Source organism: Chaetodon trifascialis, chromosome 12, assembly GCF_039877785.1.
Source record: "Chaetodon trifascialis isolate fChaTrf1 chromosome 12, fChaTrf1.hap1, whole genome shotgun sequence".
NCBI classification, from domain to species: Eukaryota; Metazoa; Chordata; class Actinopteri; order Chaetodontiformes; family Chaetodontidae; genus Chaetodon; species Chaetodon trifascialis.
This window is the reverse complement of record NC_092067.1, coordinates 7,471,397-7,490,647: the sequence shown is the minus strand read 5'-3', so window position 1 is coordinate 7,490,647 and position 19,251 is coordinate 7,471,397. Positions and strand designations below refer to the sequence as shown.

At 40.4% G+C, this 19,251-nt stretch overlaps 2 protein-coding genes across 3 annotated transcripts in view; one reads left to right on the top strand and one right to left on the bottom strand.

The window, feature by feature from the left end:
- arhgef49 (Rho guanine nucleotide exchange factor 49) overlaps positions 1-1,328 on the bottom strand; it is a 57,733-nt gene extending 56,405 nt beyond the window's left edge. For both annotated transcript variants that reach the window (XM_070975900.1, XM_070975902.1), the window contains exon 1: positions 1,042-1,328. The gene's annotated coding sequence lies outside the window, so the exon portion shown is untranslated. The remainder of the gene's footprint in view (positions 1-1,041) is intronic.
- A 4,300-nt stretch (positions 1,329-5,628) lies between these two features.
- On the top strand, positions 5,629-10,718 carry eaf2 (ELL associated factor 2). The gene is made up of 6 exons (XM_070975231.1): positions 5,629-5,826; positions 6,308-6,402; positions 6,766-6,902; positions 7,272-7,459; positions 7,661-7,897; positions 8,829-10,718. The coding sequence occupies exons 1-6, from the start codon at positions 5,679-5,681 to the stop codon at positions 8,870-8,872; spliced, it is 849 nt and encodes a 282-aa protein (XP_070831332.1). The 5' UTR covers positions 5,629-5,678; the 3' UTR covers positions 8,873-10,718.
- Positions 10,719-19,251: the final 8,533 nt, after the last annotated feature.

Sequence of the window (19,251 nt, the reverse complement as noted above, 5' to 3'; positions counted from 1 at the left end):
TAAATGGCATCACATACAGAGGACAGACAATAAAAACAAATACGGCCATCTTTCTTTTGCTGCATGCTTTTACACCACAGTCACATAGTTGCATTGCACAGCCTGACTGCTGAGGACAGTGTCCAGGCTGCTGAGACAATGCCAAAGGTGAAGCCAGTTCAGCCTGGCAGCTGTTTCCCTCCTTTGACTAACGGTAATGACGTTAAGTTATTTAGCATGGGAGTCTGAGCATCGTTTCTGCTCTGCACCGCAGGAACCAAACGCTGATTGTATTAGTCTATTCTTTGATTAGTCGGTCACAAGAAACATAATCAAGAGCCATTTGGATATTAAAATAATCATGTAGTCATTTATAAAGACTACAATACAAAATATTTACTAGTCAGAGTTTCTCATAATGAGTTTCAGTGCTGTTTAGCAGCTGTTTTGGAGCTTTCAATCATACCACATGATCTCTCTCAGTAGATAGTGTGGAACTGCAAATGTTAAAATAATAATAATAATCTGTTTTTCTGAGCATTCAGGCTTAAAGGAGTGCTTACACTTCTCACAGCAAGGTCCATACTAAAGGCAATATATATCAATATATCATCTTCTATAAATGCCATATCTCAATAAAGAAAATAAAAATAAAATGACTCTTTGATAACAAACAATGATATTTGCAGCTCTATTGAAGATCCAAAGCTTATTTTGCATGTTTGCAAACACCAGGAGCCCAAACAAAGTAAAACTATGACATGTTGCAGATAACACGCAAATATTTAGTCAAACTCTGTGAGACGTGAAAGGAAAATGACAGAGATGCTTCACAGTGAGCTGCTGTGGATGTAGCTCATGCATAAAGACTGCTTTGGTCATTCAGGGGAAAGATTAAGCACGTGAAGGTCAGTGAGAAACCACAGTTGAGGACCAGAGCCTCAGGCGTGAATACTTCAGGTCGAACACTGCCGGTGGAGCTTCACTAACCCTGCATCGTTATCTGTATTTTGGTCTCATAGCTCGTAATTTGGGTCACTCGTTGTGGTGCAGCTTACTTACTGGGAGTTGCTTTCTGGGCGCTTTCACCTCCATCCCATCAGCGAGAAGAGGTCCCGTTTCTGTGTGGCTTCAGATTCACATTCAGACAGCAGGTTGAACAGCCGCTCCTCTCACTGAAGGATCTGATGTGAGTCACAGGTCGGACGGAAACAGCTCTGGCATTAAATCACACACTGGCTGCTCATTCATCTGTTCTCTGTTCTTCCCTCGCGCTGGTTTGAGGGATTTTACCGGAGGATCCCGGATACACGACCTCTTTCCTTTGCGGGGTTCTCCTTGGGAACTGTGCCGCCTTCAGGTGCTGCTCGAAAAAATCAACACTCCCAGTTTCCAATTTGGATAAAGGGAAATGTCGTCATTCTTCTCATCATAGGCTGATAATACTGTGGTAGTGTTGTGATGTAGAAAATTACGCGGTAAGTGTTTTTTGGTTGCTTAGTTTTCGTCATTTATTGTCTGTTAGCACCTTGCCCAGAAAGCAAGGGATGAAATGTCTTATTGAGGGTGTCACATGAATCCTATGACAAAATGAATAACTTGATGATTGGGGCTATGTGTGGCCCTAATAATGCCAGTATATCCTTTAGGTGACTTTTATTTTTAAAATCCAAAGGCTGTGAGCCACTTTTTGCCTCTGTTGGCCATTATGGAGGATAAAATGCCTATTTGATTTGTAAAAGCAAAAATTCATTGTTTTAGAAAATTATTTTTAAGAATGCCAAACAAATGAATACAACTGGTGTCCAGTCATCCTAAACTTTATCTAAAATTTTGATTGCTACTGCAGTCTTTGCTATCGTGTTGCTTGAAAATCCACAGTGCAGGAATAGTAACGCACATAGTTCAAGGCCTAAGATCAAGGTGCTCATAAGATACAGTTTTGCATGCAAAGAGATTTGAATCATTTTTTTGCACCCTGCTGACGTCTTGTGGTGACAAGTAAAGATTTTGTGGGGATGACTCTGAGGAATCAATAATAAAATTTTGACCCAGCTACGCTCTGTGGGGTGTTCACTGGGCCTCCAACATTGTGATGTTTCTATTTCCAACAGTAAGTGAAGGTAGCACTAACCATACGAGAAACGCTCTCACTCTGCTGCTGATTGGCTCAGATGAAAAAAGCTGGCTGTGGCAACCCTCAGCCCACATGGCCCCCTCCTCAATACTCAAAAGGCAGAGATCCCAGATCATGGAGGTGTTCTGTCTCCACCATTCAGCACGAGTCTGAGCCTGCAGACTGAGTGACCAAAATAATAGAAACCCCTGTTGGTCACATTGTAATAGAGAATACTTAATTAAAGCCAGTTGAGAATTGCATTGTTATGCAATCAAATCACCTAAGTTATGATACAAACGAGGTTGGTAAGAAATAAAATACAACAAAAAATCCCAAAATGGATGATAAAATAAAAAAGGCTGAGAAAGAGAGTGAAAGAAGAACCATAACATTTAATATGTACTGGCTATATATTTGGCCTAGAGCATAACATGACATGATATGTGAAATTATCATTATCATATGGTGAGAGTAATAACATTACTTCACAATAAAGCTGTCTGATACAATCGTCCTTTCACAAATCCCAATTGTATGAACGAGATCATTTTAACAGGAACTGCTTGTACTCTGTTAAACTCAAGACTATAATGTGTGGTGTTGGACTGGACAACTTTACACTGTCAGGTGTTTCCAGTATGTTTGCTCCAACGCTGTGGACAAAATAACAGAAACAGCTTTTGGTAAAATGCAGTTTAATAAAACATCACCACAAAGTACAGCCTCACAAATTTAAACAAACACTTTGTGCAGGCTGTGATGTGAACTGTGGGCTGAACCAAAGTCCGCAGAAGTCACAAAAATGAGGACTTGACTTCCTCAAGACTTGAAAAAGTAGATTTATATGGATCGTTGTACTACACAGGACTATATAGTTTTTTTGCTGGTCCAACATTTTCAATACAATTTATATGCAATAATGAACGAGCCAAATATCTTCCTTTGCAGGTACTGGGTCCACGGGTGCCGCTGTCGGCTGGCAGCCCACCGCTCCTGGTCTGCCGTGGAGGAAGGACTTACCAGGATGGGTTAAATGCAGAAGAATAATTTCACTGAAGCATGGCATGTGGGCATGTTGTGTTGTGTGTGACTAAAAAAGGTTTTCTTATTCTAAAAGTCTTATTGAGATTAAAATCTCATGGAGTTCTGGCCACAGAGGCAGCATGAAAACATTCCAACAATACACAGAAATCAAACATGAGGAGGCTGTCACAAATTCCAAAAGAGCATTAATGATATTCACTTATGATGATTACACAGACATGAGCTTTGACCAAGAGTCCTCTAAGTAGTGAGTTCAAGTTCATTTTAAAGGAATGCCACTCCGGCTTCCTCCCACAGACCAAAAACATGCTCATTAGGTTGATTGGTGACTCTAAATTGCCCCTAGGTGTGAGTGTGAGTGTGAATGGTTGTGTGTATGTGCTCTGCGATCGGCTGGCGACCGGTCCAGGGTGTACCCCGCCTCCCACCCATTGACAGCCGAGATAGGCTCCGGCCCCCCCGCAACCCCGAAAGGGATAAGCGGCATAGAAAATGGATGGATGGATGGATGGATGGATGGATGGATGGATGGATGGATGGATGGATGGAAACAAAATTGAAGAGATATTTGCATATTAAACCAAAAGTATAAGCCACATCCCAGGTATCTTGAAGGCAAAGATCTTAAGTTGCAATTGGAATTTGTTGTGTTGAGTTTTGCCAGACTTAGTCAACTGCAGACCTCATTCTTAAAAACCAAAAAAACCTCATGTCACCTCTTTCCACAGTATAACCTGGGAACTCCACAGTATTGTGAACTTGCGAATAGTTGCTTGGAAACAGTAAACCTCACCTCCACACAGTCTAAGGGCAACCACAGTAACTGATAGCACCAGAGGGCAGCCACTGTTTGCCTCGATCCATGGAAACAGACCCCTGCTGGTTTCTTTTCAGGAGGGATACGCATACAGTGAAACAGGATTCCTGTCCTTTTACAATCCAGCTTGTCATTTTTCAACACGCCACTGGCACCTTTAAAATAGGATTGTAATGACAGAAAAATGGAAAAACAAACAACAGGAAGATTGCCTGAAATAACCCAGTCATGATCTGTTAATCTTTGTTGTCCCTTCTGAGATATTCCTCTATCTTTATACTTCTTGCGGCTGATGAACTTTACTCTGATTCTTACATTATAATCTAGAGGTCAAAGGTTACAGACCTGGCTAATTTAGAGCCCTAATGTCTGTTCATTACTGCCTTTTTCTCTCTGTTCTTTATTCCTATTTACTACTGACTCACAGAGACACATGCACAAAGTCACCATCTCCTCATGTGCTGTAAGTGGACAGGAAGGCCGTGTTGTGACAAAGTGGTGATAATACACTTGCGTTAATCTTGACATTCCTTTTGTCTTAGATGTTGATCCTTTAATGTTTGAAGGCAGCAGAGCATATGGCCTCAGCAAAGTGCAAACAGGGCAGGAATTTAAGGCTTAGGAATCATTAACAGTTTAAAGAAAGGAAAAGAGATTATTTTCATTGCCACAGGGTTCGTGGAGCCCCTGCAGCCTGTGGAGCTTGAAACTGCAGTCAGCAAGTGTTACTGCACCAGTTCATTAGTCTCTCATTCCCAGACCATCACAACCCCCTTTAAGCTACTCTAGCTAATTCAGTAATTAGGTTTACAACTCAGCCCAGTGATGCTTCTATTTTAGTGTCTGAGGTAGTTTGTCAGCGTTGGCATCTGTGGGTTGAGATTGCAATATTTGCTGTGGACACTGATATCAAATTTGTATTTATTCTATAAGTTTATTTGTGAAGGAACATGTTCAAAGATTGATAGAATAAAATATGAAATTAATTTTTATACGCTTACACAGTGTTGTACAAAGTGAAGCTAAGTAAAAGTGTGAGTAATTATTAGTAAAACATCAAATACCAGAAGATCCAGTAAAAAATCATTAAACATCAAATGAAAAAAACTACACTAAAGCACATTTAAAAAAGATTTAATCGCTTTAATTGTTATGCTTGCTTGAAAAGCCTCACATGTTCATTTTCCCTGGATAAAATACATTCATCTTGTGCTTTGCTTTCTGAAAAAAATGTGCCAACCAGTTATACACTATAGTAGGATCTGTTTTCAGTATTATGAGGAGCTGAGCGGATGGATGGCCACAACTTCATATATCACACACATAAATCTGAAATAATTATGACACATTCTATTTTGTATCCACACGACTTTGATTGAGTCTGTCTGTGTGATGAATTGTATGAACATTGATTTCCTCCAGTATTTCTTTTATGTGTTCCTTTAGAATAAATGACTATATTCTGAAAGGTTTGGATCAGTAATATAAACTGTTTGCATAGCACAGAGCATCAAACAGCACAGATCACTCAACACTAATTCTACTTAAGAAACCATGTGACGTTTGCCCTGAAGCGGCCCTGTCTTCACGAAATCTTGATTGACAGACTCTGAATCAATCAAACAGGAGAAAAATCCGCTTGACCAATCATAACAGAGAGAAGGTGGGGGTTAACTGGACCAATGAGGCGGTCAGGGCTCTGCCGTACATGGTTATCGGATGTTAAAGAGTAGCACAAAGTTTACGGCTCATGAAACTCTCACAATGAATGGAACAACTTATTCCAACTTCGACAATCAAGAACATGTCTTGAAATTAGGAGAGACGTTTGAGAAACACCCGAAAAGTGCCTACCATACGGTGCGATGTAAGTGGGATTTTGAGTCACTACAATACGTCTGGCTTTTACAGGAGCTAACAGTAGCATGCTAGTTAGCTTTGTAGCTAAATATCCGAAGGCAGCTGTTTGACATTTAGCCAGATTAGCTGCATTTGTGTCCGGCTGCTGCTGGCTCGTTTTGGTATGTGGTCAGTTCCATATGTTCTTTGTCGTTTTCGTAAGTTTTAGTCAACTCGGAAGTACTAGGAACCATTGATGCTCCAGCTGTCAAAATGTTAGCTAATGTTAGCATTGCGACAGTATGTTCTCTACCACCATCTGGTGGCACCGGTCGACAACTGCAGCATTGAATGAGCAACCGTCGGTGTGCTAGTATACCATTTAACGTTATACAGTATTATATGTATGGTGATTATTATTGTTATATAATACAATGCTACTGTATGTCAATAATGAGAATATTACATATATTGAAATGTGTAAAAAATGTCTTGCTTTTTTGTGACAGATGACTTCAAACCAGCTTCCATTGATACAACATGTGAAGGGGAGCTTGAAGTGGGCAAAGGAGAGCAAGTCACCATCACTTTGCCAAATTTAGAGGTCAGTGCTTGATGCTGCAAAGCTTCTCTCCACCACAAATATGTTTGGGGTTTTTATTTATTAGTATTAATACACTTGCGTGGGCCTGAATACTGTAATGGACTGATTGCAGTGTTTTTTAAACTACATATATCAAGTCTTGCTATTTTACTGTAGTACTGTGTAAATCTTTAAACCTTTATGGTGAGAAGTCACATATGCAGATTATATGACTGACCAGTCAACACAATGATTGTTTGAGGGATCCTAATAAAATCCAAAACTTTGTTTGTGGTGTCTGCTCTGACTCAGACTCATGATCAGAGTATTTCTAAAAACATGGTTAAGATCGGGCCTGTGTTGCCTTTTCTTTTCTTTTTCAAGGGTTCAAGTGCCCCAGTAACAGTCTTCAAGGGATCCAAGAGGCCGTACATGAAAGAGTGCATTCTTATTGTGAACCATGACACAGGAGAGTACAGACTGGAAAAACTCAACAGCAACATAGCTGTGAAGAAGACCAGGTTGGTTGACAAACTGCTTACAAGTCATGTTACTACTAATCTGTGATTAGTATCCATGTGTCCATCTACGGTTTTCCATTCTCTTGTTTTAATGTGCATTTTTGCCATAAAAACCAGCGTGAAAATGCCATAATTTTACAGTTTAAACTTGACTTTGGTGGAAATGTCGACATATCAGCAAAAAGAGATCGCAATGTGAGAGTTGCTGGTGCTGCATTAGTTGATCTTGTCTTGTCCTCTGAAGCATAATGGTATTAAGGGAGTTGATCGAAACGTCGGCTAATTTCTGAACTTAGTTTGAAACTTGTGCCACATTTCAAAGGAAACTCTCTGCATGTCTTTGCTTGTGCTGTACGTGTGCATTCTCAGGGCTGAGGGCAGCAGTAAGATCCATTCTCGCCTGGAGCAACAGACCAGTCGCCTGAGCCAGCAGATGAAGTGTAACAGCAGCAGCAGCAGCAGCAGCAGCAGCAGCAGCAAGACTTCAGCCACCTCCAAGAGTTCCCCTCCCAAAGAGAAGACATCACCGGCATCCCCAATGGATGACATCGAGAGAGGTAACGTGGCGTCAGGCACTGTCTCTTCAACTGCACTGACTTCTATGAGTGTTCATATCTCATTTTTTTAACAACCGAACACAATTTCTGCTTAGGTCAGTGATTGTGTTTATGTGCTTGATTTTTTTTTTTTCCCAATAAAATGGGCATAATAGTCACATAGTTCTTTATCTTTGTTTGTGCATATGCTGCTGCGTACAGAGCTGATGGCGGAGGCGCAGGTCATGGACCAGCTGAGCAGTGGCGATAGCTCCTCAGATTCCAACAGCTCCTCGTCCTCCAGCAGCGACGACAGCTCCAGCAGCAGTGACTCTGAGGATGAACGAACCTCTGCGCTGCCCTCAGTCCAGGTCAACCACAGCATGCCTATCATCAACACCAGCGCCAACACCAACATTCGCCACCAGGAGAGTGGAGGCGGACTCATGAACACACTCAGTGAGTAGCCCCTGCAGCTTCCTCTGAGCGTGTGAGGTAGCTTATCTTTTTGTGGAGACCAGCCAGCTGCTCCTAAGTCACAGACGAGTTTGACAGTGTCAGCAAAGCTGTGAAAGCAGAAGGAACTCTTACTCAACCAGACGCCCATCTAATCTTTATCACACCCAGCATTTTACTACATTAACAGTAACAACATGTTCAGTCAGGTACAGGGGAAGTTATGGAAAATAACATCTTTCTAAAAGTCTTACAGAACACGCTTCAAAAATAATTTAAATTAGGGTAATTTGACATTTAATTGTGAAATCTGGTGGCTTCTACACTGAAATACTTCAAATATGTCACAGTATGTGCAAATTAAGGATAGTACAGTGAGGCCTTGGTTCAGAGCAACATGATATTTGTAGAACAGAAGCAGTAATCTGTTTCTTACATAATCCACTTGACTAGCTGCCAGGTATTAAACATGCAAATCACAGGAATTCATGGATGACAGTGAACAAAAAATGTGGTCAAATGCCAAAAAAATCAAAAGCATTTTTTTGAAAATACAAATATTAGTAAAAATGTAGGCTCTGAGTTGAATAATAGTCTCTATTGTTAGTTGAAATGCATTGCATTTGATGCTACACCAGCTGTTTTCTTTGGACATTTCACAACTTTTCCAGTCTTTTGCTGCCACTGTCCAATATTTTTGAAACGTGTTGCTGCATCAAATTCTAAATCAAGACATAATTTTCAACATCAATGAAATTTCTCAGTTCGTTTGTGCTATTTTCAGTTGAATATGGGGTTTCAGTGTTATGCAGTGAAATGAAAAACTGCAATGAGATATTGAAGAAATGACACAAAGAGGACTCGATTACTTTTGTTTAAAGATACACGCAACTGGTCTTTAAAACTCATTGATTATTTTGCCATGTACTTGCAGAGAATGATCTCCAGCTGAGTGAATCAGGCAGTGAAAGTGATTGACTGAATGACATGAAGACATATGCCCGCCTGTGGACATCAGGAGGATTTTCAGTGGGGAGTGAAGTAACCGGGCACAGACCTCTCAGTGTCCTCCTTCCTGTAATGTGTGACTGTCTTCTCTACATATCCACAGTTCTGCTTGCAAATATAATTTGTTGCTTCTCCGCCAACAAACTTCAGATTACCTGTCACATTTAATGCATCTTTCTTTTTTGTGTGTGAGTGCATGTTAAACAGATGCCTTAGTGTGGAGAGATGTGATGTGCTCAGTGTCAGAGAAGCAGTAAATTATGACAAACCATCTGTAATCTTTCATCTCACTGGATGCGCATGTGTGTTTAAGATGACCAAGCATATCAGAGGCAGGATGACAGTGGTGTTAATGGAGTGTAGATGGACGTCTCTGCCCACCAATCAATTGTCTTAAACCACCACTGGAGTTTCCGCATTTCAGTTTAGCAACTTAAGCATCTTTTGTTGTGCCTTAGGTCAGATGTCAGTGAATGGCTTCAGTTCACCTGTTGTAGTTTCTGATTGGAGACATTAATCTAATAGAAATTACAATTTTTGTAGGCAAGTGACCATGATGTGACAGAGTCTTCTGCTTTTGTCTTATAGTTATTGTCAGGTTAATTGTAGAGGCTTTTACTTTGGATTACTGAAAATTTAATAACAAAATATTTTCATTTAAAGCTGCATTAATTTTTTTTTTTTTGCCTCTTGGGGGCAAAAATAAGATGCAACAAGCTGAAAATGTAAGATTGATGCATTCTCTCCTTGAAAAGTTGTTATGACAAAAATGGTAAAGACTTGCTTATCGACACATCCACAAGTCACACATCGACATTATCATTCATTTATAGTTGTGTTTCTTTGTGAAGTCCACTATTCACTGTCCCCCTCGCTCTGTTTTGGTCTCCACCAGACAAATAAATCTGGTTCTTTAGGTGCTAGATGCTCCACTATGTTCACCAGCTCTTTGCTAACTGTCTGCTGTTTGACACTGGGTGGGCTGCGTACGGTGGGCTTAGCAAAGTTTTTGGCAGAAGCCTGTTGTGACTGGAAATCTATGAGCCAGAAAACCAACACCATGAGCTGAAAGACGCTAAAATGCTCCGTAGCGCTTAAGGGGTAATGTTGGTGGTAATCATTGATGGCTTCATAACTACAAGAGACCTTCGTATTGCACCTAGTCATTTTTTTCATTACTAATATGAAATATCAAAAATTGCAGCTTTAACAATTAAGATGCCTCTAAAACCTTGTTTAGTGATACTTCAGTGTAGAAGTGGGTCTCATTTCTGGCAAAGTACTGCACTAGTATTCAGTTGACCCAGTAAGGGTCATGCTTTGTAGCTTTAAACCTGCAATACTTGAATCTAATTAATTATTTATATTTCAAAATATACTCGACCAATGGTGAATTGCTTAATATATTTTATATATATTTTAATAGCCAAGCAATTGGAAGTGCAAGCTAGTGTGAACTGTTTTGCATAACAAGCCAGATGCTTTGATACTGCACCTCAAAGCGAGTTTTACAGAACTGTGCCTTTTGTTATCTGCCTTGGCCAGTTAGAACGTAGGCCGCCATCTTATTCAGTCTCAAGCTCCATATCACTGCTGAGTCTCAGCGGACAGGAAGCTGTTCTTTATGTTCCAGCATTTCTTTGGCTTCCCGGCTGAGTGAGACCGTGAGACACTGAGATGATGTTTTTGAATTTGAAAAGTCAGTAATATGTTTAGCCTTAAGGAGAACGGTGTCCAAGGAGCATCATTTGTAAACTGTTTGAGAGTCATTTCTTTGTAAAAATAAATAAATAAATAAGTAAAGATTTTAACAGTTTTGTGTGCTTTTGCATGAATTATTTACACGTACACATATTTTTGTCACAATATGTTTAGTCAAGTCAATTTATATAGCCCAGAATGACAGATCACAATTTGCCTAAATGGGCTTTAACACCCTCTCTTCCTTGGACCCTTGATTTGGATTAGGGAAAGCAGAAACAGCTAGAAAGGGAAAGATATTCTTGCAGGACAAACATTGACCCTAAGTGCTAAAGTTACTAGATTTACTGAGACAGACTGAGCTGCCATAAGGATTACGGTAACAGAAGAGGCCTGAGGTATCAAAAGACCAGCACTGATTGAAAGTTAGGGCAAAAAGCTGAATTTTTAGCTTGGATTTAAATGCCTCATCAGAGTCAGGCTGTCTGATATCAGCGAGGAGATAATGCCAGAGGAAAAGGGGATGATAGGAAAAGGCCCTTCAGCCAGCTGACCTCTATTTAAGTCTGGGGAATGAGAGGAGTCCTGTATTCTGAGAGCATAATGCAGGAGATGGGACTTAAAGTTTAGTTCAGTCAAACAGGTATGAAGGGACGACCCAATTAAGTGAAGCTAAAATTGGTGTAACATTATCAAATTTTTTGTTAATATTCAAACTGCTGCATTTTGAACCATTTGAAGACTTTGCACTAGCACATGACAGAGCAGATACACTGCAAAGCACTGCAAAGTTTACAGTGAATCAAATCTGTATGAAACAAACATACAGCTGAGTATTGGGAGCATAGCAGTGGAAATTTATTCCATAACTGCATATCATTTGGCCAAGAAGTAAAATATATATGGAGAACAGGCCAAGAACAGAGCCCTGAGGCACTCCACATTTCATGTCAGAAAATACTGAAGTATTTATATTACAGGAAACACACTATAACCGAGTTATACCCTAGTTATGTACTTCGAGCACACTTTTTAGTTCATGAAAGTATGCTTTAATTACTTTAAATATTTCTTTTAGGTTAAGAGTACTAAACTTTGAGTACACAAGTAGTTTACATTTAAGTTTTATTTTGCACACTGCAAGTATACTACTTACATACTTCCAGCCCACTTTTTTATTTATTATATTTATTATATATTATTTATTAGTATACCGCAAGTGTACTTTAAAGTTTTCTTTAAGTGAAGTTAACATCATGCTTACAGCTCACTATTTCTATATTATTTTCACACTTTAAAATATACAACTAGAGTACTATTTAGATATACTTAATATACAATGGTTCATAATAGCAACCAGTATGTATCAAGTCACAATAGTGAGACCTTGGAAGAAATGTCTTTTTTTTTTTTCCTCTAATAAAATCAAACACTACATAAAAGATGAAGTTGAGTTCAACCCATGCACTATTTACTTGTGGAATATGTAAGTTCATGAGATAGTATGTAAAACATACTGCAGTGTACTTCAAAGAAACCAATATGTATGGGGAAAAATATATTAATAGGCTACTATCAAAAGAATAAGCACAACTGCAATCCAAATATACTTGAACATTATTATACTTTTCCTAAGTATGTCTCGATCAAAAGTTCAAGTACAAGTATAAGCCAAATATACTTAAGTATAACTTTGTTAATTATATCTCTGATAAGTACATCAAAAGTAAACTGAGAGTATACTCTCATTTCAAATTTAGTTTAAAAGAAGTATACTAATAGTATGCTTATATAAACTTCTTTTTTGTAAGCGGAGGAGTGACAGCAGGACTTAAGATGTTAAGTAGAATCCAGCACTTTGTGTAAAAAAACATAAACGTGAACAAGAGAAACTATACTTACATGTACAACATTTTGAGTCAAAGTGTACAGTGTGATATGGTTTATGTTTTCTCAAAATGTATATTGTGACACCATCAAACACTCAAACTCAGCCTGGTTTTAAGAGCAGAGATACATGACTTCAAACAGCAGATAATAGAATGATCTCTTTGTTTTTAGGAGATGGTGATCAGTCCTGCAGGTTTTCCTCCCTTTCACCCTCATTTTCACCACACATCCAAAAAACCCACTTTGCATTCAGCAAAGCAGTCACATGTTTCTATTTGTGCTTCACCAGTAACTCTTTGCGACATTCTTGCATTTTTTTTTTTTTACTCAAACACAAATGTGTAATTGTTCAAGGTTTGATACCTCAAATAACTAATCTTCTTTTCCAAAAACAAAGTGCTGTTGGATCATGTGGACTCAGTGAGCGTAGTTTAGTTAGCCGTCACTAGGGCAAAAGGCAGGGTACACTGTGGACAGGTTGCCATTTTGTCATTACCAATATATTATACCAAGTTAAGGCTGCAGCTGTTTTGCCTGCAGCCGATTAAAAACTGTTTTTTTAAACATTCATATGTTGCTTCCTCTGTGTCTGGCTGATGTAGGACATTGATGTGAAACTTATCAAAGACATTGAGGAAGCAACAGAGTTTGCCATTACAAACCCTGACCTCCGGTGGACGACCTGTAACCTGCAACATCTTCTGCAACCCTCCACCCCTGGAGGAGTGAGGCTCAAACCCATGAACCAATTCTGAAGAATGTTCACTGAAGTTAATGAACTCCTTCTTACACCCACAACACACTATTTCTTTGCAGTATGCAACAGTTTGAGTCAGATCAGACCAGTATGTTATGTTTGTTATGATCAATTTTGGAATAAAGGAAGTAAAATACTTTCAGATGTTTCAGTAACAGTGGTTTTCTGCTCCATGCAGTATAAACAAAACTTAATAAAACAGACTAACATTTGCTAATTATGGAAAATACATCTAACCCATCTGAAACAGATGATTCATATTAATTCATTAAAATAAAAATAAAAGTTTTCAGGAAATGTCAAATGAAAGTACACAGTAATTCCAAAACATGCTTCTTGTTTAACAAGACTCTTAAGTCTCATTTTGTTTTGTCAGAAGAATATGTTTTGCAATTGAAAAATTAAGCTTGTCTTAATTCATTTCATAATGAATTCATCAGTTTTCACAAAGCTAAATGCACAAAGACACATGAAACATCACGCTGACCAGCCTTCACAGTTGCACGTGTTAAGAGTGGGTAGATTACATTATCATGCTGTCAGTGGTACCATTTTCCAATAATGTCACATTATTCATCAGATTCAGGTCAAGGCCCCATTACAGTGAAGATCTTCATGTTAAATACAGGAATACTTTTGCCCTCTTTCCCCCAGAAACTAATTTTGGACAATAAATGTCTGATTCAAACCAGTTGAAGAGAGAGAGGGGAAATGACTGAAGGAGCTGAAGATGTGTAAAACTGAGTGTGAAGTGAGCGGGTGAGACTGGATTTTTATAAATCAATTCAAAATCTGCATCCCCTCACTATGTATAACTGATTAAAGTGATTTTACTTTGTGCACAGTTACATATAACCACACAATACTTCTTAAGTGGAGATGTTCATACACCAACATGCATTGTAGTCTTCTGCAAATTTAAATTGTGCTATTCTAAAGCCTTCATGATGAAATGATATTGCGCAGGGTGAACCCATCCTCTAGAATGGCGGCGAAGGGGATCACCCTCTGGAGGATGGCGGAGACAATGGCAGCGACAGGGGAACCCCTCTGGGGGATGACACTGAACGGCGACCACCGCTGGAGTATGGCGGCGAAGGGAATCACCCTCTGGAGTATGGCGGCAAAGGGGCAACCCCATGGAGGATGGCTGCGGAGGGGGAACCCTGTGGAAGATGGTGGCGAAGGGGGAACCCATGGAGGATGGCAGCGAACGGCAACCCCCTCTGGAGGATGGCGGCGAAGGAGATCACCCTCTGGGGGATGGCGGAGGCAATGGCAGCGACGGCGGCCCCTTGGAGGATGGCCACGAAGGGGATCACCCTCTGAAGGATGGCGGCAAAGGAGGAACCGCTCTGGAGGATGGCAGTGAACGGTGACCCCCTATGGAGGATGGCGGCGAAGGGGGTCATCCTCCACGGGCCCCTGTTGTCACCATCCTCCATGGGGTCCCCTTCGCTGCCATCCTCCAAAATGGTTCACCCTTCGCCACCATTCTGGAGGATGGCGACGAAGGGGATCACCCTCTGGAGGATGGCAGAGACGATGGCAGTGACAGGGGACGATATGTATTCCCTTCGCCGCCATCCTCCTCGCGGCGATGAGGATTAACCACTCTGGAGGATGGCGGCAAAGGGGAAACCCCCCGTGTAGGATGGCGGCGACGGGTACCCCTCTGGAGGATGGCAGCTATTGGGGTACACCTCTAGAGGATGGTGGCGATGGTGGAACCCCCGTGGAGCATGGCGGCGATGGGGATACAATCTTCTGTTATGATTTGATGCGATACAAATAAAATTGAATTGAATTGAAAAACAGTTAATTTGGTTACATTTTATCAAACTTACCAGTAGTCCCTAATCAACAGTATAACTGATGCTATCTGAGGCAATCCACTAGTGCAGGTTTTAGAAACAATGTTTCTTTTGTAACAACATTGTTTCTTTACCGTTGTCAATGTTACCAGACAATGATGACCAAATAATGTAAAACTGGCTTATTCAACACTCAATATTGACAAAATTTAATGTTTTCATGTAAAAAACATTAAAACATCTTGCAAATGGCTTTATTTTTATTTTTAATATTCTGATCCACCAGGAACAAAAGAGAGATACTTGTCAATACTCTTATGTAGAGCTTAATAAGTGATTTAATAACAAAAAATACAAATCTATTAATATGTAAAATCTGTAAACCCATCACAAACAAAAAAAGTTAAAAATTCTCTATACATTTGTATGTGTGTGCATTTGTGTGTGTGCTCATTTAAAAAAAAATATGAATATTAATATTGTGTAAAATCAGTAACGCAGTCACAAAATTAAGTTAAAATGCATTTTCACTCAATAATAAATAAAACTGTAACCATAACCTCAAACTGTAACCAATCTGTCTATGTTATTAGCCTGCACTCACTCGCAGGCTGCGAGAGCTAAACATTTGCACAAGTAGCAAATAATTTGTCAGTAAGCCATACATGACAAACGTGAATTAATGTCAACCAGTACAAAGGAGAATACAGTTGTCAAACAATTGACATGGTTATACTTTATCTGAACATTGATATTGTTATGATCGTTATGATTTATTGCATTTGTTTGGTGTATCCTGGATGCTGTGTGTCATCCTGGGCACAAGAGGGTGTGTGTGTGTGTGTGTGTGTGTGTGTGTGTGTGTGTGTGTGTGTGTGTGTGTGTGTGTGTATGTGTATGTGTGTGTGTGTGTATGTGTATGTGTGTGTGTGTGTGTGCTCTGCTCTCTCTGCCCTTATTACAGGTGGGGAGGCATGATTGGCCGGTGCTGCTACTTAAGGGGGAGGTCGGTGGACCGTCTCCCTCTCCTGCTTATCGTTCCGCTTCCAAGAGAGGGCTGTGTCAAATGGTGTTGCTGCCGCTGTGGCCGGTGGCTGAGATTGTGTGTGTGCGTTACCTGTTATTGTGATTATTGTAAATACCATCCATCCATCTTCTATGCCGCTTATCCCTTTCGGGGTCGCGGGGGGGCCGGAGCCTATCTTGGCTGTCAACGGGCGGGAGGCGGGGTACACCCTGGACCGGTCGCCAGCCGATCGCAGGGCAACATATACAGACATACAACCATTCACACTCACATTCACACTCACACCTAGGGGCAATTTAGAGTCACCAATCAGCCTAATGAGCTTGTTTTTGGTCTGTGGGAGGAAGCCGGCGTGCCCGGAGAGAACCCACGCATGCACAGGAAGAACATGCAAACTTCACACAGAAAGGCCTGACCCGGGAATCGAACCGCACTACCTGCTGTGCTACCGTGCAGCCCGATTATTTATTATATTCTACAAAACTTTTACAAGGCTGCAGCTGCCAAATTAAGCGGAAATACTGTGTGACAGGTCAGATCATTATGGTTTAAAAAGCCGGAAACCATGAATCACACATTTGCCTCAAGGGGCAAGGGGTGTTGTATGATGTACATATTACAACCCGCACAGCATAAAACACCCTCTTTCCTGAGATCCTCCGGACACTCTATACCAAATTTTGTGGTATTATAATTAAACACAAATTTAGTCAAGAATATGCACCATGTGGACATACTATACAGTAAAATAAAACTAGATTTAGCTGAGGACCTGTCCTTAAACCAGTTTTATGGATCTATAGGGATATGGAAGGCTGGGGGTTCTGAAATCAGAGGCACATCAGGAAGTGTTCCTCCTCTAAACTACTACTGAGACTTTAAAAATCCACAGTTTGACTTAATGGTGGGGTTAGTTATTGTAATCCAGTACACTTTTCGTCAAGTTCAGTGAATATCTACTTGTGGTCTGCTGTGTGTGTGCGCTGAAAAAAAAACTGGTGTTTGTGCCCGACCCAGGAATCAAACCTGCGACCTTCTTGCTGTGAGGCATGCACACCACCTGCTGCGCCACCAGGCAGACCTATTGTAAATACTATTAATATAATATTAACCTTATCTTAACGAGGTGAGTAGCTGTAGGGGAGAGCCGTTTAAGTTAAGAGCCGTTTAAGTTTACTTGATTTTTCTCCTGTTTTGGTTAGGGAGGATTAGAGTTTTGTAATTTATTTTATTTTACTTTGGACAGGTAAGATTCGACAAAATGGAAGTCTTTTGTTTGTTATTTTGGCCATGCCCTCCCCGATGCCATTGTTACTTGATTAAATAAATAAATAAAAAACCTTGTTAGACTGCAGAGAGTTGTGACCGGCCTTTCTTGGGAGCTGGGAGGAAGAGGGGAGCCCTTTTGTGTTGTGTCCTGGTTCCCCTAGTCTGGGACATAACAATATCTTCAGCAGGAAGAACTTGTAATGACAGGACCTGGTGACTGGAGGTGTTGGATTGATTATTTATTTATTTATTTATTTATTTATTTGTTTGTTTGTTTATTTGTTTGTTTGTTTGTTTATTTATTTCTAATACCTTATTAAAGCAAAGGTACCTCGGGACAGTGGCTGGGTGAAATTTTCTGGTCCGTAAATTCTACCTATTTGGTCAAGACTGAAATTTTGTATTTATATTTTTCTTTACTACCTGTATTTTCCCACCTGTGTGATTGTTTGATTGCTTTTACGTGTTCCTTTGTAGTCCCCTGTATATTTAAGCCAATGTTTTTTCCAGCTGGGGGTGCTGTTTCACTTATTGTACTTGAATGTTGTCCACTTTAAAGGTTACATATTATGAAGCTTTTTCAATAAGTTACATAGGTCTATGATTTCCATAAAACATGTTTCTGAAGCTGTTTGCTGGAAATAGCTTTCAGGAAAAGATTCTTGCCCTCTATTTGCCTCTGTTTCAGTCCCTTTCAGAATACGCTGTTACAGATTACAGTGCAGTTACAGACAACTTTTTTAATCCCACCAGGGGCAATTGTTATGAACAGCTTGCAACAATGCAAAATACAAGTGCACACAAGGACAGGTAAAAGGGACAAAAAACAAAAAAGACAAAAAACAAAACAAAAAAAAAAACAGTTCAAATAGAATACCAAGGAATACAGTGGAATCAACAATGGGAGGGTCAGTAATCAATAAAATCAAGTCAAATATTCCTTATGTAAGAATAACATAGTAAAGGAATAAGAGAAGACCTTGTAAAGAATTTAAAAGATGAATGGCAGAGGGTTGTGGCTGCAGGTAGTGCGCGTGCCTCACAGCAAGAAGGTTGCCGGTTCGATCCCCGGGTCAGCTGGGGCCTTTCTGTGTGAAGTTTGCATGTTCTTCCCGTGCATGCGCGGGTTCTCTCCGGGTACTCCGGCTTCCTCCCACAGACCAAAAACATGCTCATTAGGTTAATTGATGACTCTAAATTGTCCGTAGGTGTGAGTGTGAGTGTGAATGTTTGTTTGTCCTTGCATGTGGCCCTGCAATCGGCTGGCGACCGGTTCAGGGTGTACCCCGCCTCTCGCCCATTGTAGCTGGGATAGGCTCCAGCCCCCCGCAACCCCGAAAGGGATAGGCGGTATAGATAATGGATGGATGGAATGGCAGAGGGGATAAAAGACTTCAAAAAGCGGTTGGTCCTACAGACTGGTGAAACATAGCGACGGCCTGAGGGCAACAGAGAAAATTCACTGGCCAGCACATGACCAGGAGATGAGAGGATAAGCTCTGCCTTCCTCAAAGTCTGTTGGTCACAAAAACTGGCCAGATCCCTCAGTTTTACTCCAGTTATCTTGGAGCAAGTTTTTATGATGTTGTGCAAGCTGTTTTTATCTCGCAGTGTAAGGTTGGGGAACCAACAGATAAAAGAAAAACACAAGAGACTTTTGATAAAGGACTGATAAGAACGACAGAGGATGGCAGGACAGACAGAAAATAAGTTTAGTTTTCATAAAAGATGAATTCTCTGTTGCCCTCACTGCACAATATCTTCAGTATTTTTCAGTTTCTGGTGTCTGTAGCTTTAAATGCAAATGAGCTGCTGCTGTCCCACCCATGTTACCGTAGTAACGAGGAGCTCAGCTAAAAGCCTCTACCAAGCATTGGCACCCAAACGAAAC